Source organism: Panthera pardus, unplaced genomic scaffold, assembly GCF_024362965.1.
Source record: "Panthera pardus isolate Hobbes unplaced genomic scaffold, ASM2436296v1 HiC_scaffold_16, whole genome shotgun sequence".
Classification (NCBI taxonomy): Eukaryota; Metazoa; Chordata; class Mammalia; order Carnivora; family Felidae; genus Panthera; species Panthera pardus.
In genome coordinates, this window is record NW_026526721.1 from 69,350,560 (window position 1) to 69,376,791 (window position 26,232).

Genomic DNA, 26,232 nt, shown 5'->3' on the forward strand with positions numbered 1-26,232 from the left:
TCTTCTGAGTACTCTACCTAATATCCTGTGATTCATGAGGTTTTCCAGTGTGACTGGTGGAAAGGGGTACCATTCCAGCCCTGTGTGAATACTGGGTGCCCTTACCTTTCATTCTTTCAGGTGGTTCTTTACCCCCAGATGCATTCCCTGCATACCTGCCCCCAGATTGTGTAAGGAAAGAAGGTGAAAGAAATTTATTGTTAACTTTAAAGTAGTATTCAAATGTAAAATTTTAGGCATCACTTTGATTTGTCTGCCATTCACTATTGTCAAAACTAGAGTTAAGTCTGTATCTTCCCCAATGCCTGTACTTGCATGTCTCTCTTTCCCTCATTTGCTCCTTTCCTCTAACTGCCCATGGGTTCCAGCTATACCAGCCTGGAAAAATAATCATCGGGAAAGAAATTCTCTCCTGGTCTTTTGGTAGTCACATTCTCCTGTCCATACCACCTCTTTTGAATAGTGAAAGTGCTTCCTGGGCCTCATCCTTCTCATCCCCAGAGCATACAGCCAAGAGTGCTAACTTCATGTTACCAAGGAAATGAACTCTTGATGCTATAGGTGTTTATTTTCACTGTCTCTTCCACTCCCTGCCACTTGCCCTTCTGCTTCAGCCCAGGGAAACTGAAACCATACCTGTGTTTTGGGGATGCCTCTGTTTTCAGAGACAAGTTATCCTAGAAGGTTCTGTTTCTTCCATGAGGAGAAAGCAAAAAAAATAATGGGCCAGGCCTGCAGCAGAGGGAGTGGAAGGTAGACTGAAGGCCTGAATTATCTAGGGTATTTTACCTGGTTGACATAGGGACTGGGGAGAGAAGGACAGAAACTGCAGCTATATCTGTGTTCCAAATGTCTGACTCAGGACTATCACAGGCCTTGCTTGAAAGCCCCAAAGGCTGAAGGATTAATAACCCAGCTCTTAGAACCCATTTTTGGCATATCAGTTGGGTAATGTTGATAAGGGGTCAAGTACAAGGCAGAGGTTATGCAGCTGGGAAACCAAAGAATGCCCAGGAACTGTACTCACAGTGAAGTCCAACTCTGGCCTTGGGGCAGAAACTGCTGTTTATTTGGTCAGAAGGTGAACAGAAGCCTGTCGTGATCCATGCTCCAATTTGGGGTGATGATAGGCATCAATACAGTGCTTTGGTAATACTCCAGTTGATATTCTCTAAGCACATTTCTATTTCAAGACTGTGCCAAGAGGTAGGATAAACCAAATGGTGTTGAACATTGAATATGAATTATAGCATGTAAGGTCTTATACCAAGTAGTTGATGAGAGCCAAGGATTGAATATTAGGATTAATGGGGAGTGATGTACTCTTTAATATATTAATTAATTCATTAAATATTTATGGAGTATTTACTTGGTGCCAGGCACTAAGGGAAAGAGATTAAAGACATTATTTGCCCCTAAGCAGACGAGAAAGGCAAACATTTGCATTAGAGTATGGCAGGTTGGCACAGATCACTCTGGGAGCTCAGAGGAGCACATCTAAGCCAACCTTGGGTGAGAAGTGGAGGTGAGGGTGGGGTTCCTGGAAGAAGTGGTGCCTGGTCTGGGTCTTAAAGGGTAAGAGTTGATCATGTAAAAAAGAAAGGAGGAAAACATCCCAACCATAAGAATAGGGGCAGGATTCCGTGCAATGAGTTCTGGAAGTGTAAACAATTTATTTCATAGGCTGTAGGGGGAGAAATGTGAGTTGAAGCTGAAGAGAAAAAGCAAGCATCATATGCAGAAGGGCCTTGCATGCCATGCTAAGGCATTTTACCCCAAAGGCAATGGGAAGCCACTGAACAGTTTTAAGAAGAGAGGTGTGACTGGATCTGAATCTTAGAAGCTCTTTCTGGTAGCGACAGGGAGGAAGGCTGAGCAGCAGGTAAAGCAAAGAGCACAGCTTTTAGCTTTGACCCCATTGCCCTCCCACATGTCTTTATTATCCCTTTCTCTTTATAAATGTGTTCTGTAGCTCTTCTCAGCCTATCCAGTATGATTTCCTATCATTGTCTAATTTGTTCAGGTTGACTCAACTTATCAAACATACCATGCTCATTCCCATCTTTGTGCCTTGTTTATTCACCAAACATTTAATAAGTGCCTATAGTATACCAGCCACAGCTCCTGGCATGAAGAACCAAAGATGAATGAAACATGGAACCTACATTTAAGGAGCTCACAGACCAGTAGGAAGATACCCATGGAAGCACATTGTTACATGTGAGCCTGAAAATGGCTATGGAATGGGATAAACATAGAGTACCATGGGCATAAAGAAAAGTGGGTCCTGTCAATGAGAAGTCCTCTTCCTTCTCTACTGAGTCCTGCCCATCCTTAGGCTTCTGCCTTCACTCTGTATAGAGGCGGGGTAATGTCTCTATACACTATACACCCATCACATCTGTCTTCTGCTTAAAACTGTTCAGTGGCTTCCTACTGCCTTTGGGGTAAATCATCTCAGTGTGGCAAGCCAAGGCCCTTCTTCATCTGACATAATAGTGTAATGGTTTGAGCTTGGGCTCTGAAACCAGGAAAGATTTTAATCTTGGTTCTATCATATGAAACTTGTGACCTTGGCCAGAAATTATTTGTGCCTCAGTTTCTTCATGTGTAAAATGGAGCTGATGGCTGTACTGACTTCATAGCATTATTATGAAGATGAAGTGAGTTAATATGCATATAAATCTTTACATTGTCTTTGGCATGTGAAAATTATTCAATAATTATTGGCTATTTTTATTTTCAGTTTTTTCCATTTTTTCAGCATCTATATCATGATGTCAAAGAACTTTAACCTTTAATTATTATTGTGTTACTTGCTCAGTTTTCTGTGTTGCCATATTATGTCACGGATGACTACACAATAATCTACTGAGGCAGCATACATTGCATATGTATCTGTACTCCTGAAAGACTCACAGCATTAGATACGTATTAGGGTAATGAGCCATCCCAACTTGCTTAGAATTGATAGGACTTTTAGTGTTAAAATCAGGAAAGTACCGGACAAACTGGGACAAGTTGTCTACTTTATATATACAGTAGGCACTTCAGTTTTGCTTTTTATACATCTCTTATTGGTCCCAAACTTAACTTTCAAGTAAGCTTGCTTTCACTTTGCCACAAATATTTATTTATAGCCTAGAAAATATAAAGTCACAACCTCTGGGTTTCTTTGGGGTTTCCTGAAATTCCCTAGGGTTTAAAGTAGAAAATCTGAGACATTCCTGAAAAACACTCTCTCCCATCAGCTCTGGGTGTATTTACTGGAAATTGTGGACAGCCCTGTAGGAGCCTTCTTCAACCTGGCCCACAGCCTAGGAAGTCTCTCCTGCCCATCATTTCCCATCTCTCTTGGTGTTTCCATCATGATTTTGAGTACCTCCTTCATTTGCTTTCCAGAATCAACATACCCTTAGTTGACTCAGTGGCAAAGCCTCTTTCTTCACACAAGGATCATGTTTTTTCCATGAATTCCCCAAGTGGGGCCAAAGGATTTTTCCTCTTTTTTGTGTACCACTACCACCCTACTTCAACCTGCACTGGGACAGCATTTGCCCTAGGCCATTGTTTTTCAGATAGCATTCCTTAAGGATCCACTGTGGCCTCTTTAAGTATTTCTCTTTTTTTATTATTTATTTATTTATTTATTTTTATTTTTTTCAATATATGAAATTTATTGTCAAATTGTTTTCCATACAACACCCAGTGCTCATCCCAAAAGGTGCCCTCCTCAATACCCATCACCCACCCTCCCCTCCCTCCCACCCCCCATCAACCCTCAGTTTGTTCTCAGTTTTTAAGAGTCTCTTATGCTTTGGCTCTCTCCACTCTAACCTCTTTTTTTTTTTCTTAAAACCATGACAAGTGTTTGCAGAAGCCCGGCCAATCTTCTCCAGTACAATCAAGGGTCTGTGTCAACAGTCTCTGCAAGTTTGTACCCCAGCGTGTTAGTTTCCTGGGTCTTAAATAACAGAAATTTATTCTCCCTCAGTTCTGGAGCCTAGAAGTCCAGGGTCAAAGGTGTCAACAGGACTGGTTCTTTTTGAGGATATGTGGGAGAATGTGTTCCATGCCTCTCCTAACTCTGGTGGTTTACTGGCAATGTTTATCATTCCTTGGCAGGTAGATACATCTCCCAATCTCTGCTTCATCTTCACATGGCATTCTTTTTGTAAGGACAGCAGTCATGTTGGATTAAGAACCCACTCTATTCCAGTGTGACTTGATCTTAACTAATTACATCTGCAATGACCCTTTCCAAATAAGGTCACATTCTGAGGTTCTGGGGCTTAGGGCTTCAACATGTCAATTTCCAGGGTTGGGGCGGAAGTGCAATTCAGTCTTTAATGCCCAGATCTTCAGGTAAGTTAAAAAAATAAAATAAAAACAAAATTCTGTGGACACTAAAGGCCACTTCTCCACCGTCATTGCTCATAAATCCATTTCCATTCTCCACTCACTTTGCATTTGATACTATTTCTGCTACAAGATTTGCATGGTTACCAGCATCCACTTATTTAGCACTCTATAGGGCATTGTATGACTTCAGGGATATTAAGAAATATAATATACACTTGACTCACCAGTTCTAAATCAGGGTATATCAGATCTTTTTTAAGGGAAGCCTGCTGAGGAAAAGTTGAATCAATGGCATAACTATTATAAAGGCAGTGACTCCCCTCCTGATGAATAATAATTACAAGCTGGTTGCCTTTTTAAATGCTCTAGAGAATAGCATGGTGTGTACAGACATGGATTGAGAGAGTGTGTGCATGTGTGCATGCGTGCGTGTGCATGTGCATGGAGTAGTTTATGATGAAATCACCAGGCTCCTCCCCAGTCTTCCTGCAAACATTAAGCCTTCATTGGGTGCACAGGGAATAGCCTGCATCTCCTCACTCTGACTGTGGCCGCTTGCTTCCTTCTGTCAGATCCCTGGAATTGCTTGACCTCTTCCCCTATAAAGAGATAGCTCTGTTCCAAAAGATAAACACCAGTAGTTACGGGGAACTTGGGGGAGAAAGTCGAACAAGCCTTCCAGTTATTGTTTCCCTGGTGTTCTCACGTAGAAACACAGACGATCTTTGTGGATGAGGTATTTCTGACTCTGGCAGTTACAGCCTGAGATGTGAAGGCAATGATGGATCTTCACAAGGGTGGGGAATCAGAGCACATGGGAGAGGGGGTTCTCGCCTTGTCTCCTCGCTTCTTTCCAGGGACACCCCACCTCTGAGAAATCCCGGGAACGGAGGAGGCACCTAGCTAGTGCCCATTTATGCTGAGCTGCCAGGAAGGCTGCTAGCTTGCTGAGAGGCGGCGGGCAAGCCTGGCACTCAGCTCCTCTGCTGCCAGATCAGGGAGCTGTGTGCTTAGCACCTACACCCTAGGCTCCAGCTCTGGGCAGCCCCGGGTGGGCTGGGGGAAAGCGCGAAGCTCTCAGTCAGTGGCTGCAAGTTGACTCTCCCTCACTGTTGCTGCTGGCAGAATACCTACACCAACGCGGACAAGCTCCTAGAGGCTGCAGAGCAGCTGGCTCAGACGGGGGAATGTGACCCCGAGGAGATCTACAAGGCAGCTCGACACCTGGAGGTGCGCATCCAGGACTTTGTGCGCAGGGTGGAACAGCGGAAGCTTCTCCTGGACATGTCTGTCTCCTTCCACACGCACACCAAAGAGGTAAGGCGAGTCGATGGAAAGGGGGCGTTGGCTGGGTTGATTTGTTCTGGCAAGGGTCAGGGCAGTTTCCCAGGAAAAAACGGCCTCCAAGGTATGCCCAGGGGCCTGGGTGGTCTTGGGGTTACTAACCTCCTGACAGTGATGATACTAACAATTTGCTCCTGATTACCTGTATTTAGGTCTCAACCAAAATGAAACATTTCCTTCTCATCTCTAGTGAGGAGGGAGCCACCCAGGCAGGTAGTTTAGGGAGTCTGCTAGAGCATTCAGTCTGCAGCTAGAGAAACTGGGGAATCCCTAGTATAGAAATAGTCACTGCAAGAGGAAACGTAAAATAGCAGAGACTCCCTTCCCACCCCATACCCAGTTTCTTATGGTTGCTGTTTCCTATCAGAAATCAGTCCCGCAAAACTTTGATCATCTTTGCTACCAGCAAGAAACGTACGGAGTTTGCAAATGTGTTCTATGCTTTTCTTTTATTTTTTTAAAACAGAGAATTAAATCTTCTTAATGAGGTCTGCTCCAGGGTGGTGATGTTAATGTGAGTTTCTTCTCAACTTGTCTGATTGTGGAGTGGTGGCCAGTGAAGGAAGGGAGACTGAGGTACCCTCCATGCAGGAGGAAGCCAGCTGGGCTAAAATCTGGTCCTGAATCATTCACAAAGCAGAGACGGGAAAGGGGAGAACGGATTATGTTCCACCGTTGGCAGGGCAGAGAGGCTCCCAGAAAGGAGTTGGGTTGCAAACCTGCAATTGCTTTTCATTTCTGATTAACATGGGGGCATTTGAAATTGAGTAAGTGGCCAGTAAGGAGGCACATTTAGCATCTTCTATAATAACACCCTTGGCAGATGAACTCATTAGGTGTATGCATGCTTCTGTTCCCCCAGGAATTCATTTTAATGGAGTATTAATTAAAGTGTGATTGCTTCTCAGGAAAAAAAAAATTAACCCTACTTAATTAAGTTGATTTGTGATATTTGAAATGCATTAAGAAGCCTGGTTGTTACTACTTCACAGGCTTTTCTGACACTTGGTGGGAATGAATGCAAATTGTTGCAGTGCCTATCAGAGAAAAACATGAAAAGATAATGTTTTCTAAACTGAGATTCCCCAGGCAGATGAAGGGGCTGTGAGCTCCCAGAAGATGGCTCTGCTTCCTCTCTGTGGGATCCACAGCCCCTCTCTGATGAGTGTCTGTAAAGCAAGGGGATTAGCTTTAATCCAGGTTTCCTGCCTGGTTGTCTGCTCGCTTGTGGCTCACCCGATTCTTAATAATGGTTTCAGAAACCAAAGTCATGTGTATTCTCCTCTAATTATGAGCCTGTGGGTGATGGAATGGAGCATGAATGAACAGGAGTCATATTCCTTGTGAGGGCTGTGGGGGTGCTAGCTGCCTAGGGAGGTGGAGGATGAGGTCAGTTTAACTATATCTCCCACCTTCTGTACATGGAGCTAGAAGGCTGGGATCCTAGTCCAGATTCTGCTGCTGTAGAACCAGGTGAGCTTGTGCAGATCACCGTGCCTCTGGCCCTGGGCTGCCTCATCTATAAAATCATGCTGTTGGATTCAGTGGCCCTGAGATCCCTGATGGTTCTAAAGTGAATTCAAAATTCCTTTCTTTTTCTTCTTCTCCTCTTCTTTATTTGATGTTGATAACAATAATAATAAATAATAGTAATTCAGTCTGAAGTAATACACCAAAGTGACAGACCTGACCTAAGATATGGCTCATTGTGAGCACTCAACGTGTAGTAGGTAGCATTTTTTTAATTGGGTACCTACTACGTGCCAGACACATGGAATCCTCATGACGATCTTATGATCTAGATTTTAATAAACATACTTTCAAGTGGGAAAACTCAGGCTCACTAAAGAGTCTGTCTAAGTTACGGAGCTTCTAAGTCATACAGCGGAGATTTTACCTGGCTTCCTGAAGACTGTTCACACTTGCCCCTGCTGCTCCAACACACTTCTGTTTTCCTCCTGCATCTCCTTTCCTCGTCTGCTCTTCTTCCTTCTCCTTACTCTTCTTTTTTCTCTTTACATTTCCAATCTCCAAAGCAGGCCTTGAGGGGGAGGGTGGATCTTAGCAGAGAAATGTAAAGTGTTGCCAGGTTGTGGGTGTGGGAGACAGATGCTGATAAGTACTGTCAGAGATCCTTTCTGCCTAGTTAGGGCTAATTTCTTCTTCTTTCCTTTCCTCCTTCCTTTTCTCTCTTCGTTTCTGCCTGCATACAATCATTTTCTGAGTTTTTGCATTAATGCCAGTGTGTAATAGAATGGCATTGTGGGATATAAATTTGAAGGAATTAGAGCCTCCTGTACAGGAGATTTCTGAGCAGGAACTGAGCATCCATCTTCCTAAGTGATTTAACCTAGACTTCCTGTGACTCCCCAGGCTGAAGTTCATAATTTTACTTTTGCCTGCTTCCTACATCAAAAGATTTGTTCTACTTAGACTCAGAGAGGAAACAGGAAGAAAATATGAAAAAGATATGCTCCAGGCCCATTTCTTCTGCAGATTTGAAGACTCTGTTTAATCCTACTGGTCCTGCTTTATGAATTCTTGGTGGCCATATGAGTCTGGAAGGTTAAAATCTTCTAACCATTTTATTGCAGTGTTATTCATAATTTGAATAATTAGAAACTATATGAATATTCCGTGTTGAGTGATCCATTAAACATATCAGAGTGCATCTAGCTAGTGAAATATTATACAGTCATTATAAATCACATTGTAAAAGTTCATTAATAGCATGAGAAAGGGCTTGTAGTATAATACATAAAAAACTGTATATCCAGCATGACTACAATTTTGATATGCACATAGAATAAGACTAGAAAGAAATATACAAAGAAGTTAAATGTTATGGGTGATTTAATTTTCTTTTGCATTTTTTTTGGTTTTATAACTTTTCTTCAATGATATTTTCAGCTGAAAATCAATAACAATCCCAATAATGTTATTTTACAAGAACAAAATTTGTCATCCCTACTTGGAGGGAAAAGTTACACTATAAAGAGAGGTGACAAACATGTGCCTGGGACCTTCCTATGCTTGCAAAGCCTCAGGTATTAGTATATATTGTGCTCAACTTTCAAATAGCTTCTTTTTGCCTGGGGACAGGAGGGCAGCTGGCATTTTGCTGGTCTGGAGAGTGAGGAAGCATGTAAGGAGAATTTAGCCAGGTCCTCATTTTCTTTGTCCAGGGAGAAGGCATTTGTAGCAGGTGTCATCTGCTCTGCAGAGATTGTCCAGACAGAATTCTCCTTCCTTGCTGTGTTTCCATGGAAATACTGCAGTTTCTGGGCTTTCAAAATATCCCTTTTTAGGTATTTTTGTAGTAATAATATGAGAGTCAAATTAACTGAAGAATGTGGCCAAGATAATCAACCTCAACTCTTTATTACACAGCTTAACTAAATGCCCATTTCTATTTGTTTCCAACCTTGTGAAATCATTCTTCCATGCTATTTCCTGCTCAAACAGGCACACACACACACACACACACACACTTCTCAAGACCCTCACATGTACACATGTTCCTCTACCCACCACCCACCATAGAACCAAAACTAAATCAGTCTTCAAAAGGGATGATACTCTCAAGATCAAGACTGCTTCATCCTCTATTTCAATTGCCAAACTGTCATGGTGCTTATCGAAGAAATAAAAGCTGATAGTTGATGCCAAAGAAAAATGATCTCTTCAAAATGAGGGAGGGGCAGTTTACCCTGTGGAACTAGTGTCCATTAGACATCTTGGGGCAATTGATTGTATCATCACAGTGGCAGCCAGGGCTGTGCAGATGGACTAGCCAATCAGCAGGTGAAAGTGATAGAGTAAAATACCTCTTTCCTTAACCACTTATCCATAAGCCTCATTATTTCTACAAACCTTCTAGTATCTCCCTTCCTTGTCCCTTCCTGACTGCCTTTTTCCATTGCCTCTTTCTCAGGCTGTCCCACTTTGCAGGCAGGATAGGCTCCATGGGCTGGCCCCTCCTAAATTCACTGGTTCACTATTAGGACTAACTTTATGTAGGCTTCTAACTAACTTTAAGTCTTCCTTAACTTTACCCCTGCGAAGGTTCTCAAACTTCTCAAGCTAGGCCCATTCTTTGGGTATAGGTATTTGGGGCCACAACCACATGTGTTCTCTGAGAGAAAGAACACATAAAGCCTCTAAGTATGTATATCAACATGGACCAAGTATTCATTGCCAACCAAAGAGCAGACCCCTAAAGGGGTGGGTCACAGTACAGGTATGTTTGATCAAGAAGAATGTCTGGAAATGGCTGAAATGTGAGAGTCATTCTGGAGCACTGGATTAATGGAGAAAGCACAGTGCTAATGTGTGAGACTCTCAATAAGCAGAAGATAAAGAGGATCACCCTAGGGGAGAGAAAGCAAAATGGAGAACAATAGGGAAAAAAAAATACATGGTTGCTGTTACTGATTACCTCACACACTCCATGATTTTGCCCAGTTCTGGCAGTCGTTGCTTCTTGTAGCTTGAAGTGAGAGAGAGAGACCATTCTGACTAGGTCTCACTGGTGCTGCCTGATAATTAGTAAATTAGTAACAGGAGCAGCTCTCTGGTGTGAATTCTTTTCAAAGCAACCTAGGCATGCTCTTTAGGGATAAGTCAGATGGACACATACACAGAAGGAAACCCAAAGGATAGGAAAATTGCAGCCTAGGAAAGGAATATTGATCCTTACTCATAGTTTAGTGACACTAATGTTCAGTTCTGTCCACTTTATGCCTCGGAGGTGCTTGTTCAGAATTATGAGCCTGCAATTTAAATTTGCTGCCACCAGGAGGTGACTGTGTACATGTGGCCTCATGGGATTGCAAGTGACTCACTACTCAAGCTTTCTAGGTTGTAAATAGTGTCTTAACTTGGTATCACAATTATCCTCAAACTAGTGTTAAACTTTTTGGACTTTGGATGTCTCAGTGTCTAAGTTGTGACTGCAGAGTTGCAGTTTAGAGAGGCATTTTTTTCTTTCTTTTTTTTTAAACACACACACACACACACACACACACACACACACACACCTGTGTTTATCTGTCTATATCTATATATCTATAATATAAAATACCCATACGTATAGTTAAAATTCTGATTCAACACAAAAAAGTTTATTCCAACCTTCTCCCTTTCCCCTGGCAATAAGAAACCTTAATCCCATTGTATACAATATGTTTACTTCCTCAATCTTTCAATACACATTAAGCATTTCTTTACTACCCTGTCCTTGACATCAGCCTAAAGAGACACCATAGCATGTTAGAGCTGGAAGGGATTTTAGAGACAAGCTGGAGAGACCACACATATACATGTGTACACGTGCACACACCATGTTAAATATGAAGTAGTTGAAGTAAAGTAGTTTTCCCATGCTCACGGAATAGCCCGACAACGGCAGAATCAAGAATTATCACTAGTAAATATCAATTCCATTCAAGAGTTCCTTTCCTTCTGTTTGTTCTTTTAACAGAAGGAAAAACAGAGAAAGATGTCACTAACCCTTTGTATTTGGTGTTGAAGTTCCCTTCACTATCTCCAAGTCAAATTGTCTTTAATCATTAGCAATTTTATTTGACATTTTAAACTCTTGAATGTAGACTGCTTCCTTTTCTTATCAAGCTGCTAACCACTGGGCTGAGCTGCACTGAGTATTGTATCTTACTATTTATCTCTTAGCTGATTTTCCTTAGTAGGAAGTAGGTTTTCACTCTGCCTTAGACAAGAGTTTGTTTATAATACAATAGAATATGGGAACAGAAATGTGAGAAATCAGTTTCAGTTCACTGGTCAAAGAATATTTTGGGGGAGGACATGTTGTTTTAATAATATTGACTTCAGAGGCCAGAGTGTATCCTCATATGTCCCTAGTGTTTCCCTGGTCCCCTTGTTTGTAACACTGACACCTCATTTTTATCTGGAAAGTTCTGTCTTTGTCCCTGCTCTTTAACTGCATGACCATCAGGAGGAGGGAGTGCCATGAATCATGGTGGATGTCCTCAGAAAGAATGATGCTTTCTTCTGTACATCTACACCAGAGGTGTTCAAGTTTTATTAAGGATAAATAAAGGGGGGGTGGGGGAAGGCTATGAAGCCATTAAAATAGCTTAGGGATGGTACTAAGAACAAAATTATCTTAATTCAAATAAAATTCTCAAGATTCATATACGCCTCTTTTCTCTCTTATTCCTGTAACAATGAGTGCCAACCTTACCCTGATCAGTCTTCTATCTCAATGCCTGTCCTCCCTTGAGACATTGAGTTTCTTTTCCTTCTCTTACATGACAGCTTGGTGTCCAGGTTTTATCTCTCTCTCTTCATATCTTTTCTTCCTCTCCTCTCCTCTCCTCTCCTCTCCTCTCCTCTCCTCTCCTCTCCTCTCCTCTCCTCTCCTCTCCTCTCCTCTCCCCTCCTCTCCCCCTCTTCTTTCTTACCTTCAGAAATATCTAGGTTTTCCAGTCTCTAGGCTTTCCTTAGACATTCCAGGACAAAGCAGCAAAAACAGCAAAGAGAGGCCCAGCTCAGCCTAGCATTCTGAAGGACCAAATCCAGTGTTGATCTTTTACCAGTTAAAAATGGAAGAAGTATTTCACACTTTCCCTCTGCCTTCTAGTTGGACCTAGGGGTGGCTTGCATCAAAAATATCTTTTATTTTTGAGGTGCCTGGGTGGCTTAGTCAGTTAAGTGCCTGACTCTTGATTTTGGTTTAGGTCATGATCTCATGGTCATGTGATCAAGCCTTGTGTGAGCCTCTGTGCTGAGCAAGGAGCCTGCTTGGGATTTTCTCTCTCCCTCTCTTTATGCCCCTCCCTTGCTTGCACTCTCTATCTCACACACACACAAAATAAACAAACATTTAAAAAAATTTTTTTAATACATTTTTTATTTTTTATTTTTTTTAGAGAGAGAGAGCAGGGAGGGGCAGAGGGAGAGAGAGAGAGAGGGAGAATCTTGAGCAGGTTCCATGCCCAGCACAGAGCCTGATTCGGGGCTTGATCTCACGACCATGAGATCATGACCTGAGCTGAAATCAAGAGTCGGATGCTTAACTGACTGAGCCACCCAAGTGCCCCCAAAAATATCTTTTAAATATAGTATCTAGCATTTGCTATATACCAAGTACTGTTTCTAAATGATATATATACAGATATCTATATAGATAGATATAGATATATCTCACTTATTTGTGTATATATACACACAGACATGCATGCACACACATATATATCAAATTAGTAATATTTATGACTCTGTGGGGATAAACACTACTATTATCCCCATTTTACTGATAAGGAATACTGAGGAACTGAGGTGCAGACAGGGTAGGTTATTTGCCCAAGCTTATATAGCTGATACATGGTAGAACTGTGGTTTGAAACTCTTTTTTTTTTTTTTTTTTTTTAATGTGGGGCCTGAACTCATGACTCTAAGATCAAGACTGAGCTGAGATCAAGAGTCGGATGCTTAACAAACTGAGTCACCCAGGAACCACGGCGGTTTGAAATTCTTAACCATGCTACATGCCATATTGCCTCTGTATCCAGTAGTTTTTCAGAGAACCCATTATATTTTACCCAGGGACTTCAGCACCTTTAGAAAATGGTTTTGGTCTCCAGGCAAAATGGCAGCCATAAAGTATGAAATAACAAGAAGCAACAGTGACCAATATCCTGAACTTCCTGATTTCATACTGATTTGTAATAAATACATTCGTACTTATAGAAATATGAATCCAGCTTATATGGTCTGGAAAACTTGTTTTATGTTTTTATAATAGAAAAGGTTATTTTTAAAGGAAATAAACTGAATTACAACCAGATTATTAACTGCTAAATGACAGGAACACTGAATAATAATAATTTGTATTCCTTGCAGCTATCATCACAACACTATGAGCTTATTCATAATGCTATATGTTTACTTAAAGCATTAATAATAATTAAATAATTTAATATGCATAGTCTTTGATGAGCAGGGCAGATGTTACTCCCATTTTGTAGATTAGAAAACTAAGGCTCAGAGAGTTTCTCACCTGTCAAAGAAGGACATTCTTTATACCTTCTTACATGCTACCTCTAGGGTTTAGTGTTCTTGTTAACTCACCCTCTTCTGTCACATCCAGAACCTCTCCTATCTGAAGAACAAAGAATAACTTGTCTGAAACTTGAAGACTATTTTTGTCTCTCTTTATTGATTCTTTTCTTATCTCTAGTTACAAAGGCCATACCATGATTTACCATCCTGAGAACTAACTAGATGAGATAATATTCTTGAGATGGATGTTTATCCGTGTTCTTAACATGGAAGACATACATAAATGTTAGAACCAGAAGGCAATTAGCCATTTTATTTAATGCTTTCCTTTTTACACACGATGTCATAGATAGGCAAGGGTGAAGTGATTTACTCAAAGGCACCACGAGTTATAGGAAGAACAGAGGCCAAAATCCACATCTTCTGATTCTATTAATTTTCTCTCTATACTGTTTCCCTCCCCCCAACCCCCGCCCCTGGTAGAGCCCTGAGCTGATCTTTCTGGATAGCCACATGAAGATTCCTTATTTTTAAGCAAGCATCAGACTCGTCTTTCCCTCCATCATTTTATGAGCATGCTCCAGAGGAGTAATTAGCAGTAGAACACTGTGGCAGGCCACTGGAGACCTAGTTTCTGTATGAGGAAGAGCTATCATTACATGAGTTTTCAGAATTCAGTTCAACTCTTCATCATTTCTAGTGCTTATTCTGCTCAAAACATTACACTTAGCTCTTTTAAAGTTGTCTGACCAGTCATATCACCCTGACTACATTTCAGTGCTTTGAATATCATGGGGGAAATGTCTCATACTTATATTGAAATTAAGATAAGCTACATTTTTAGCATTCAACCTTCTAACCAACCTAGTAGCCCTGAAAAGAAACAAATAATTTAGCATAGCACATATTTTTAAAGTTAATCTTCATTTGGTTCTTATGGAGCATCACATTCTTTTTTGCATATTTCCAAAATCATGATACATTTCTAGGAATCAGCATCTAGCTGCCTGAGGTGTGCAGAATCCTCCTTTCTGAAAGATGAAATAATATGTCTATCACCAGCCCTCTGTTCTTCCTACTTTCTCAAAGATGAGCAATCAGCCTTGCTCTAAGATTATAAGTTTCCCTGAACCACAGGGAGGTTAAGCCAGAGGTGGTGATCATCCTTAGGGAATGGAACCATTAATGGAGTAAACTTAGCAGAGATGAGTAATGAATATAAATATAGGTGTGCTGATGAGAATGATAGTCTGACATTGCACTGACTGGCTGAGGGTAGGTTGGGTGACCCCTGTCCCAACTATCTTGTCCTTGCTCCACCCCTGGCCTCTCCTGTCTTCCCTGAGTGGGGTCTCTGCTCTCTCCCCCACAGTTGTGGACATGGATGGAAGACCTTCAGAAGGAGATGCTGGAGGACGTCTGTGCAGACTCAGTGGATGCGGTCCAGGAACTGATCAAGCAGTTCCAGCAACAGCAGACTGCCACTCTGGACGCCACGCTCAATGTCATCAAGGAAGGCGAAGACCTTATCCAGCAGCTCAGGTCAGCGCCTCCCTCCCTGGGGGAGCCCAGCGAGGCCAGGTCAGCATGGGCAGTGCTTTCCAGTGGGAAATGCCCTCGACTAGATGTGAGATAAGTCATGTCCCAGTCTTGGCTCAGCCACCACCAGCTTTGTGGTCTTGTGTGAGCTTCAGTTTCTCCATCTGTCAGATATGAAAATGCCTGTGCCATACCCAACTGGAGTTTAGAATGAGAGTAAATGGAAAAGCTCTGATGTTTCAAGGAATTATTTATCATTCATGCTATTATTTAGCAATCAATAAGTAACATAAGTACAAAAGTTAACAACGTTCAACAGAAAATAATAACATCTTCATTAAGAATTATGGCATATTCGGGGCACCTGGATGGCTCACTCAGTTAAACGTCTGACTCTTGGTTTTGGCTCAGGTCATGATCTCGCAGTTTGTGAGTTCGAGCCCCACTTCAGGCTCTGCACAGGTATCATGGAGTCTGCTTGGGATTCTCTCTCCCTCTGTCTCTCTGCCCCTCCTCTGCTCATGCTGTCTCTCTCTGTCTCTCTCAAAATAAATAAATACAACTTAAAAAACAAAAAAGAGTTATGGCATATTTGGTCAGGTGGAGAAATAGCCATTATGGAGTATAGTGTTATTTGGTATCTGATCTCAAGCTGAACTCTGAACTCTAGTGCCCCAGCTGGCAAAAATGGTTGGCTTTGGGGATCCAAAGCTGTCCTCCATGAGGATATAGAGAGTTTTTATTGTCATCCCACTCTGTTCTCCATTACCCACGTATGACCCTTCCACCATTCCTTGCTGCCCAGAAAATACAACTCCTTCTGTATCAACCTAAACAAACATAACTAAGAAAGAAAATCCTGTCTAAAACCTTATATTCATTTAGAATCATCCACACCATTGCCTCCTTTCTGTTGGCATCAATATCCAGGTTCCTATCCCTGTCAAGGGCGCTGGCTCCTCAGATAAAGTGTCATGAGGCCTTGAGCAAGCCCTCAGCACCACCCCTGTGCCCAGGTGCTGTATAAATAGGACTTGACGGTGCTAATGATGTCTGCCTGCAGGGACTTGTTCTATCCTAAAATCACCCAGTGCTGGGACCTCTGCCAGCTCCGGACCGGAATAATCTCATCAGCAAGTCCCAGGCCAGCGCTGGGCCCTGAGGGAATTACTTCAGTTGGAGAGGGCTTCCCCCACCCTGTACCAGTTGTCCAATTAAACAATGAAAAACTTACCTGGAGATAGCCCTGGCATGTTTTTCTGTTGGAAATTAATCATGTCTATTCCAAACATGCACATGAGATGTTTTGAATCCTCCTGTTGCATACTAACAAGACAGCCTCTTTCCCTTCTTCCTCCAGCTCATTTTTACAAATATATCATACATGAGTTTTGTCTGCCTACCTAGGAAACCCTACTGTTATTTGCTTCTGAAAAAAAATTCCAAATAACAGGCAGTCACTTAATCTCTCTGGCCCTCAGCTGTTTTGTCTGAGTAATTAAGGAGGTTGTTCTAGGAGCTCTGTCAGCTCTAGAATTTTGTGATGCTTAGTGTTTTCTCTCCAAATAACTTTTCATAAGCTTGGTCAGTTCCATTCTGTCTGAGTTGGATCTGTGGGGATGACATTTGCTCTCAATTGCCAACCTTGCATGATGCCTAAGGGCTGAAGGCTACTCTGTAATGGTAAAGGTAGTGACATGGCTGATGGCCGTTCTACAGGTTTAAATTCCATGGATGTCAGAGAGGACCATAGGTGTGTGATCAAGAACCACTGGTGACCATGTATTCCCTCATTAGCCTGACTTTAGCCTAGGATCCCCTCCCTAATTTCAAGACCAGTCAAAGAAGAAAAGAAGTGAATGGTGCCTAGTGGAAATGGGCAGGATGCCTCAACACATCTTCCCTAGGTCTCCATGACTTTTCTGGCAATCATTACTGATGCACCTAAGGTGGTTTTTGCATCATTTCTGTGATTCCCAGTGAGTGAGATGCTGACATAGGTGCTGTACAAAGTGGTCAGAAATCATTCTCTTTCTTCTGGAAGCTTTGTGATGGAAAAAAGTCTGAGAGGATCAGTCAGAAAGAACAAGCATATCCTTCCAACAACAAAGTCCTCAACAAATGCATAATTCAGCATATCAAGTGCATGCCTTATATTATTTTCATGATTGGGGTGTCTGTGCAATGGTGGAGTTTTGTGCCCAAATAGGCCAGAGTTGCAGGTGGAATTGGGAGCTCTCAGAAGGAGGAGCTCCTGACAACTGGCCTTATGCCCCCTTCAGAAATATAGGATGAGCTCAGATCCTGCTGCTTCTGAGACAAACACAGGCTAAAAGGACTGGTTTTCAGAAAACCTGCTGATGGTTTGTCCTCCAACCTCTTACATTGTACAAGAAACCAGGATGCCACAAGATAATGAATGTGCCCGTCTATTTCAAGCTTTAGGACCATATAGAATCTAAACTTCTGAACTCCTGTAATTTTCCTATTATAATGATCTCTTAGGTGGCCTCACCACCCTTTACTTCTCTGAGCAGCTCAATTTGTTTACTTTTTGTTCCCCTCTATGACATGCCACCTTCCCCTCCCACTTTTGTATAGACGCTCCTGCTCAGAAAGTGCACCCCTCCTACCTGCTTGGCTGGGGTCGTCCTTTTCTTTTAACGCCCAAATCCAAATCGGAACTCATCCTCTTTGAAACTTTGCTGTTGTCCCAGCCTTTTGTGCCCTGTCCTCTACTCTCCCCAGCTGGGCCCCTGCCCCAGTCAGCACTTGACCCTTCTTTTGTGTCCTTTCAGGATTAACAGCCATTATTAATACAGCATGTTTCTGCTCACAGAGCACATTTCCATTCACTGTCTTATTTAACAGCAAACCACGAAGTGAGCAGGGATTATTAAGTTCACTTTTCAGGAGACAGCGGGGTCTCCAGGAGGTGATTTCCCAAGGCCACAAGCCCATGTGTGCAGAATGGGGACAATCTGGGCTTGTGGCCTCCAGATCCTGTGTTTTCCTAACTACAGCTTGGAGCTTGTGGAATAACACCAGCCCATAACTTTGGCATAGCGTTATAAAGTGGATGAATAATTTTGGTAGCCATGATCTCATTTTATTTTAATAGCAATCCTGTGAGATAAAACTAGGAAGGGTGATTTTTTTTTCATATGCCTTTAATTTGTCTACTCTTACTCATTGTGATTAATGTGTCTACTCATATGCATGTGTATGTGTGTGTATTAAAACTCTGCATATTAGGCTACATATATGTATGGAACCATTCCATTTCCTTAATATATTATGCTTTGTAGAGCCCTTTCCATGCATTCCTTTGTCTGATGGCTTTCAGAGTTCTGAAGAATAAAGAGGAGAGCATCTAGTCTCGAGCTACAGTGCTATGAACCCCAAAGAGGATACAAGTATCGTTGGTTCACCTACTAAGGAGATAGTGCCAGGGTCACAGTAGGAGTTTGATAAACATCTTGAATGATCCTGTTGATTCATATCCACCTTGCTCAAATGAGGAAGGCCCCCTGCCCCTATATCACTTTTAACATGGAAAGGCCCCTCCCTTCTCCCCCACTCTGCCACAGGGACTCGGCTGTGTCCAACAACAAGACACCCCACAGCAGCTCCATCAGCCACATCGAGTCAGTCCTTCAGCAGCTGGATGATGCCCAGGTACAGATGGAGGAGCTGTTCCACGAGCGGAAGATCAAGCTAGACATCTTCCTGCAGCTGCGCATCTTCGAGCAATATACCATTGAGGTAGAGGTGGCAGAGGGGGGCACTGGGAAAGGAGAGGGAGGGAGTCATGGAGAGTTCTGGGGGGGGGGGGTGGGCTGCAGAATGGGCTACTTCCTGGTCAAGGGCGCTGCATCAAAGGCTGGGAATGGAGCATCAGGCAGTACCCTAAGGGAATCAGAGGGGATCGTGCATCAAGGATACATTTTTATAATCAACAGATTCACAGTTCACATTCTACCATGTTCCATTCCTCTGTCCTTCTCACCTGCTCAGCCAAGAAGAGCCTCTCTGTTTCACTCTCTGTCTGGGATGACTTCACTAAGAAGGCTTTTGGTTGGGATTATGTGGACCCTTGGTACTTTGGTTCCTGAAAGACCATGGAGTTGTCTATTTGAGTTAGTGATTGGATCCTTTAGCATCAGGAGGAGGAGGTAGATGTTAAAATTTGGAGGCCTCCTCAGTTGGTGACCTTGGTCAGGAACTAGATGAAATCACAGAGCAGCTGGGAAGTCAGGCGCCACAGGGAAGAAGACCTTTTCTTCAGTTTGCTTTGTGCTCACTAAGAAGGTAAGTCTGTGCTAAGGCCATCTTGATTCATCTCATGGACTCCTCAGTTCCTTCTGGCAAGGTCAGGATCAGATGTTATAGTATATTTATATCCTCTTTGTGATGCCTATTAATAATGTCTGTTCCACATAATATCCACCTTTTATTATTTTCTGCTTTGAAACAGTAACTAAAACCAGGCCAGGAGGGCTCCTGGGGTGTGGAGAGTATCTAACACCCAAGGCACTTTGTCCTTTTCAGGGATGGCAAAGGGTTAAATGAAAGATCCACTGTCTTCTCTTTGCTCCCTGCTGGTAGGGTATTAGGGAAAGCTACTTCTCCATCCATCATTCTTTTACATTTTGTTTTGCATTCCAACCCTCTCCTCACAGTTGGGGCTTCTGGGTGTCTGGGAACGATCTTCCCAACAATATCTGTGGAAGCTTCATGAAACTGATTTGGAAGGAAATTACTTTGTTTTTAAATGTTGATATTCCAACATCCCCAAAACAGTCCGAGGCAGGACCAGAAAACTGCCCTGGCAAAAGATGCTCTTTTCTTCAATTCTGTGACCAAAAATGTTTATATTGAGAATCAGAAATATAAAAGAAAAGGAGTCCTAAAGCAGTCCTTCCTATCCCTATTGTCCTATGATTATTCTCTTCTCAAAAACATACCTCTCCCCTTGCCTCCCTGGAAGCCACTACAGTTTCTTGCTTAAAGACTTCATGGTCTAAAAGGTGCATTCTGGACAATTTCTGGAACAAAGGAAAAGAGAAGTCTTTAAATCTGGATCTCAATTATCCTTACAACTTGTTCTATAACTTTAGGTGATTTTTTGTGTACCCTTTACTTAATTTATTTTGAATCTACACTCAAAAGGATTTCAGGTGGCTACTAGTATTCAAACATATGTTGTAGGCCACTTGGCTGGCTCAGCCAGAGGTACATGCGACTCGTTCTTGGGGTCATGAGTTCAAGCCCCATGCTGGGTGTAGAGATTACTTAAAACAAATAAACTTTAAGAAAAATAAATGTATACCTAAGAAAATATGTTGAAAGACTAGTAGGAATACTAGTGGAAAGTTAGAGATTTGGGCACACAGCAGAGAGAACATGGTGAACTTCATAAAGCTGAGTAACAAAGGTAACAAAGAAGGAAAAGAGGGGGTGTGAGCTGTTAATCTTTGGTAATTGGGAGTCAGGCTCTCAGAAATAAGCAGTCACATTTGATTGCAGTGGACCAGGCCCCAGGACTTCTATCATCCCTCCTTGGCTCCACTTCACCTACCGAGAGTGAATATAGCCATTGGGAGATGATGTTAGCTGGTGTGGTGATATTGCAATTGTAGTCTTTCTTTACTCTTCTGTCATTCTGGGTCCACATCCAAAAATGCTTAAGAGGAAGGAGACAATCTGAGGGTTTGGCTGTTTAAGTTTTATTTCATTAGAGGGCATGGTTTTGAGGTCAGGGTTGCTGGTTTAGTTCCAGAATGGGACAGACAGCTTCAGTTTGCCATGAACTACACCCCTGACATGAGCCAGAGGGGGCGGGAGGCATCACCAAGGTATGTCTGCCTGCAGTGATTCTGGGAAAATCCATTTCCATTCCTGAAAAACAATCCAGAGTATATGCCAAAATTACCTTTAAAAAACAAAGCGAACTATAAATCAAATACTTTAAAAGTGGATCCTATTTAACTGTTGCACTAGAGAAGCTTATTTCAATTACAGGATTTGAATTCTTCAGTCTTTGCATTATATAAAACTTCCCTCTCCCCACCCCCACCCCATACTATACAACAACCTGGATACTTGGTATGCAGTAGAGCAAAGTGGGGACATAGTATGAGGGAGATAAAAATAGTGATTTGGTGGCACCCTCTGGTTTAGGCAGTGGCATCCAGGTTTTAGAAGGGGTCTTGTTCCCCACTTGGGATATGGCCCAAAGCTTGGGAAATGCTGCATTTCATCTCAGATCGAAATGGAAATCCTGCCAAACCTATGGAGAAGTTGTGCCCCAACTCAATTGTCAGAAGTTAGTTTTGAGGGTGATGAAATTATTTCAAATACCATCTAGTGTTTCACCATGGGCATGAAGAGTACGTCTAGAGAAGAGTCAGAGTGTGAAACTGAGGGTGGTTTCTCTAACGAGAGACATGTTGGAGCTGACATTAGCCAGGGCAGGGCTGTTACTGCAGGGACTTTCAGCTATGGCTTCCTAGAGGAAGGCATTTGATGGACATGCTTGGAATTCCTGGGGATTACTGAAAAGCAGAGCAGGCCTGCTCCCCTGACATCTGGGAATCTAAGCATGACTCCTTAACCATGTCACTGATGCCTGAGATGGGCTAATTAATTTAAAAATTAAGGTAGTACTGGAGTTGCTCTACCAGTCACCTTTTCCTCAGTGAGAATGGTGTATATGGCGCCCACAGTATAACCTGGGGTGAAGTCATAGGGCACCCCCAGTAAGAGTGAAACTTAACTTAAATGTATTAGGCAAATGCTTAAAACTAGGACTGTAACTGCATTCCTGACATATCTTCTTAGCCTCCACGGAGACTGGACAGAGTGACCCATATCAGAACATAATGTTCTGTAACGTTTTTCCTGTACGTTCAGCTTCCCTCAATGAAAGATATTTTATATCAAAAGGTGATAATAGCAGAGACCAATAGTGTTTATTTTGTGGCGGTAAGAATGTGCGTGATTTTCTCTTACTTTTGAAGCTTCCATGCATTTCGAAGTTTTCTGCAATTGATGAGAATGATCAGAAAGAAATAAAAAATATGTTTAGAAGCAAGACTAGGCCAGTGGTCTCCAAACTCTTTTGATTGTTCACTCTCTTAAAATTTTTTTGAACTTGCAATTCCCTATCTGTGCATATATTAGTTTATGAATGGTACACATGTTCTGCTATCACTGACTAGTAATCTCAGAACTCAGTGTGCCCTTAGGGTGAAGTGTAGCTTTTTCATTAGAAGTTGTGGTTCATATTTCAAATCACCTTCTCGATAATTTCTAATCATTTTTTTTTTTTTGGCCTGGTTTCTTGACAGTTCTGATTAGATTATCACTCTTTCTTTACCCCATAAGGTGGCTGACAGAGTTCAAAGTTCTCTTGTGCTTTCATGCTTATTATTATCTTCAAACTGCAGTTTCTTTGCAGGAAACTTGATAGGCCATGTGTCTTTCTGTGAAGATTAGTTAAAACTAGATAATAGATAAATATTTTTAACTGGGTTCATGAAAAGAGCAATAATTTAAAATATGCTAAAAGCAACCCAACAAACAAGCCACAGTCAGCCCCTCTGCTCTGTGCGCTCCCGCCCTCCTGGAAGAGCCCTCTCCCACCCCACCATCTGCCAGTGGTTGCAGTGAGACTCCAGCATCAGTCTGCTAGTAAAAGTCTAGGGAAACTTTGCATCTTTCTTATGGTTTAATCAAATATGTGTGCATGTAATAAATATGCACATACATAAGCATATTTATACGGTGAAAATTTTTATGTTATCAGTGGATAATCTGGGACATCCCCCGGGGTGGTCATACTCACATTAGAGAGTACTAGAAATGACACCAGGAAAGATACTCTAAATAGGAAACTTTATGAAAAATGGGCCACAGTTACAGTTTTTCTTTTAAATCTCTGACTCTATAATTACAATCAAAGTTTGTTCAATGTACCTGAATATTAATCTGTGTAGTTAACCTGAGTAAGGAATGAAACAGCCAACTATAAATCTATAGAGGTCACATTAGGACTGGTTGTGGTTAGGCTGGGGCTGGGGAAAATACAGCCTTCAAGGAAGAAAATTCTGCCTTCAGGAGGGGCAGTTGATGGAAATTTACTGGTGGTCTCAACTCTTCAATTGGTTGTATGCAAGGGCGTTTAGTGTCTTGTATTTGAAAGAGACTGCTCCGTCAGCCTCTTGCCTGATCCAGCTCAATTAAACATTTAGTGAGCACCTAATATGAATCAAAAACTATGTTGGGCATTGAAGATACAAACCATCCTTGCCATTAGAGGGCTAGCTAGGGAGAAACAGAAAAATGGAATCATCATACAATGTGATGATTCTGTTGAGAGAAGACTCATGGTTGGATGAGATCACTGAGGCAGGAATATTTAGCTTAGTCAGGCTGTCCATGGAAGGTTTCTTGGTGAGATTACATCTAGAAGACAGGTAAAATTTGGTGGCCAGGTTTTGACATCTCCAGGGGATGCCACCACTTCTCTACTGGGGTAGAGAAGCCCCAAAGCCTAGATGTGGGGTTTGGGGGGAAGGGAGAAGAGGGCAGACGAGGGAGCTCAGGATTTCATCAATGTGTTGAACCAGAATCTCCACCCTCCTGCCCTTTAGTCCTAATTATGTTCTCCGGCAAAACAATAAATCTGTTCCCTCTTTTATTTGACGGCCTTAAAGATATTTGAAAATGGTCATCATAGCCTTCTTTTCCTTTATCTGAGAAATGTTGAGATTATATAGTTATTTCTACAGTCCCCTTGACTTTAAAAATTTGGTAACTATTTCTCTTCATCATCAGCCCTTCTCTGTGGCACATATACCCACCTTATTCATGTCCTTCTGGATATGACATGGTCTCAAGACACCATGGAGACCTGGGTGCCCTCTGCTGAAGGCAAGGGCCATCCCTTCCTACACACTCCTGGGTGCAGTGTGTCCAGGACCCTGGCGCTCTCCTAGAGCAGGCCAGGAGTGAGGAGCCTTTTCAGTGACATAGACCCCTGCTTTGGCCAGGCTTGTGCTCCCTTAAAAGCCCCTGGGTGTTTTTTTCAAAGTGCTTCCAATGCATTTGACTTTCAAAAAACAAACTTAAATAGAAGCTTTTATACATTTCCCCTCTCAAATTGTACTTTTTTCTTCTTGGCCCAGTTCTTCAGCCTATCAAGGTAAATTTATTATTGCCTCAACATTGTAGCTATTTGAAATATTGGCCAGGTCAGGCAGGGCCCTGTGGTGCTTTACTGGAAGTTTTCCTTTGGTGATGCAGGGCCATCAGGCTGCACAGTCATTCTATTGCCTGGGATCATCTGAGGACCACATCATCTGGTCCACTTTCATAACCTCTTCTTCTACAGATACAGCGTCAGACTCTGCAAAGCCATGTGGTGCTCCATGTTTGGAACATGCCTCAAATCCTCCAACATTGTAACTATAACAAGAAAGAAAAGCTCTGTTTGAGAACTGTCTTTGTGGATTGCTCCCAGGGATCACAGTAGCATTCTCTAAATATGCACCAGTTCCTTTGAGAAGGAAATGCAGAATAAATTATATAAAGTAAACCAAAGTCTACACAAAATATTAATTTGATAGTCTCTTCTAGACTTTTGTTAAATTGATTTCGGGATCATTAGGGTAGGGGGTTGGGGGTGCCACTCCTACCATCTTCCTTCCTAAAAAACAAACAAAATAAAAAAATGATTATTCATACAGCTTTTGTATTCTGGCAAGTCACTTGTTTTTGGTAAATTATCAAAGATCCCTGAAGGAAATTTTTCAGATCACTCTGTAATGGGATATGTCTGGCACTGTGAGCCTAAACTCAGTGTGTAATATCAAAGTACAAATTCTATATGCTTATTTCTGGTGAGGATACTGGGGATTCAGTATAAGGAAGCAGATGTAAGCTCCAGGACTAAGTATTTCACTTACACAGGAAGAAAATCACTCTGACATTCAAGCATTGAGAAGTATGAATGAGAGGACAATATACGTTGTAGGAGCTCTTCAACAAAGGAGATATCTTTCAAAAACAGAATAGATTCCCACAGGTCTCAAACTCCTTAAGAGGCAAAGATAGGGACAAAATACCCACTCAAGATCCAGTCAAGACCCCCTCAAGATCAGTCACGATTATATCAAAGATCTCTGTTTTACCATGATGTTAATGAAGAAAAGAACATGAAATTGTTCATAAAAATTATCCAGTTATCCAGATTATCTACTGGAATAGAAATCAGGTAACTGAATATTGTAACTCAACAATTATAGCATGTTTCAATATAAACTGACACTATTTTGCCAAAAATTAAAAATGGTTCAGTGGATTTATTTATTGCCAAACCCTTCTGCTTTTCCCAAAAGTTCTTGCTATATCCCTAGAGGTCTTTATTTAGCTATATAAATAAATATTTTAACTCATTAGACAAGTCATATATATATGTATTTCCTAATAAAACAGAAGAAAATGCTCTAATAAACCTTTAAAATAATATTAGTATATTAGTATATTAGAATTCACTAATCTCAACATTTTATAAATTGATTTTACAAACAAAAAGAACTCTCAGAAAAGAGAATACTAGACTAGACAAGAAGAATAAATGACTCTAGTAATTTGGTGAATTTTGGTTTCACAGTGGTAACCTATATCAATATACAAAACCTGTTAGAGATAAAAATAGCTCTTCCCATGCAATAGGACTGTCTCTTTAGCTGCAGTATGTCTTTCCCTATAATCTGGCACTTGTAGGTCAGTGGAAACTATTTAGCTTTCACTCTTCTCATCTTAATAAAAATAATGGCATCATAAAACAGAAAGATGCTCATTTTGCAGTTGACAGCCCTTGTGTTTCAGAGCATCTCACCATAATGAAGTGCTCTGGATCCTTGCTTCCCACTGTTA

At 41.7% G+C, this 26,232-nt stretch overlaps 1 protein-coding gene across 7 annotated transcripts in view; it reads left to right on the plus strand.

Moving 5' to 3' along the window:
- Window positions 1-26,232, plus strand: part of KALRN (kalirin RhoGEF kinase) — a 669,312-nt gene that overhangs the window by 339,210 nt on the left and 303,870 nt on the right. For all 7 annotated transcript variants that reach the window (XM_053903452.1, XM_053903454.1, XM_053903456.1 and 4 more), the window contains exons 11-13: window positions 5,488-5,679; window positions 15,122-15,330; window positions 18,879-19,053. In XM_053903452.1, the coding sequence (XP_053759427.1) occupies window positions 5,488-5,679; window positions 15,122-15,330; window positions 18,879-19,053 (576 nt within the window). The remainder of the gene's footprint in view (window positions 1-5,487; window positions 5,680-15,121; window positions 15,331-18,878; window positions 19,054-26,232) is intronic.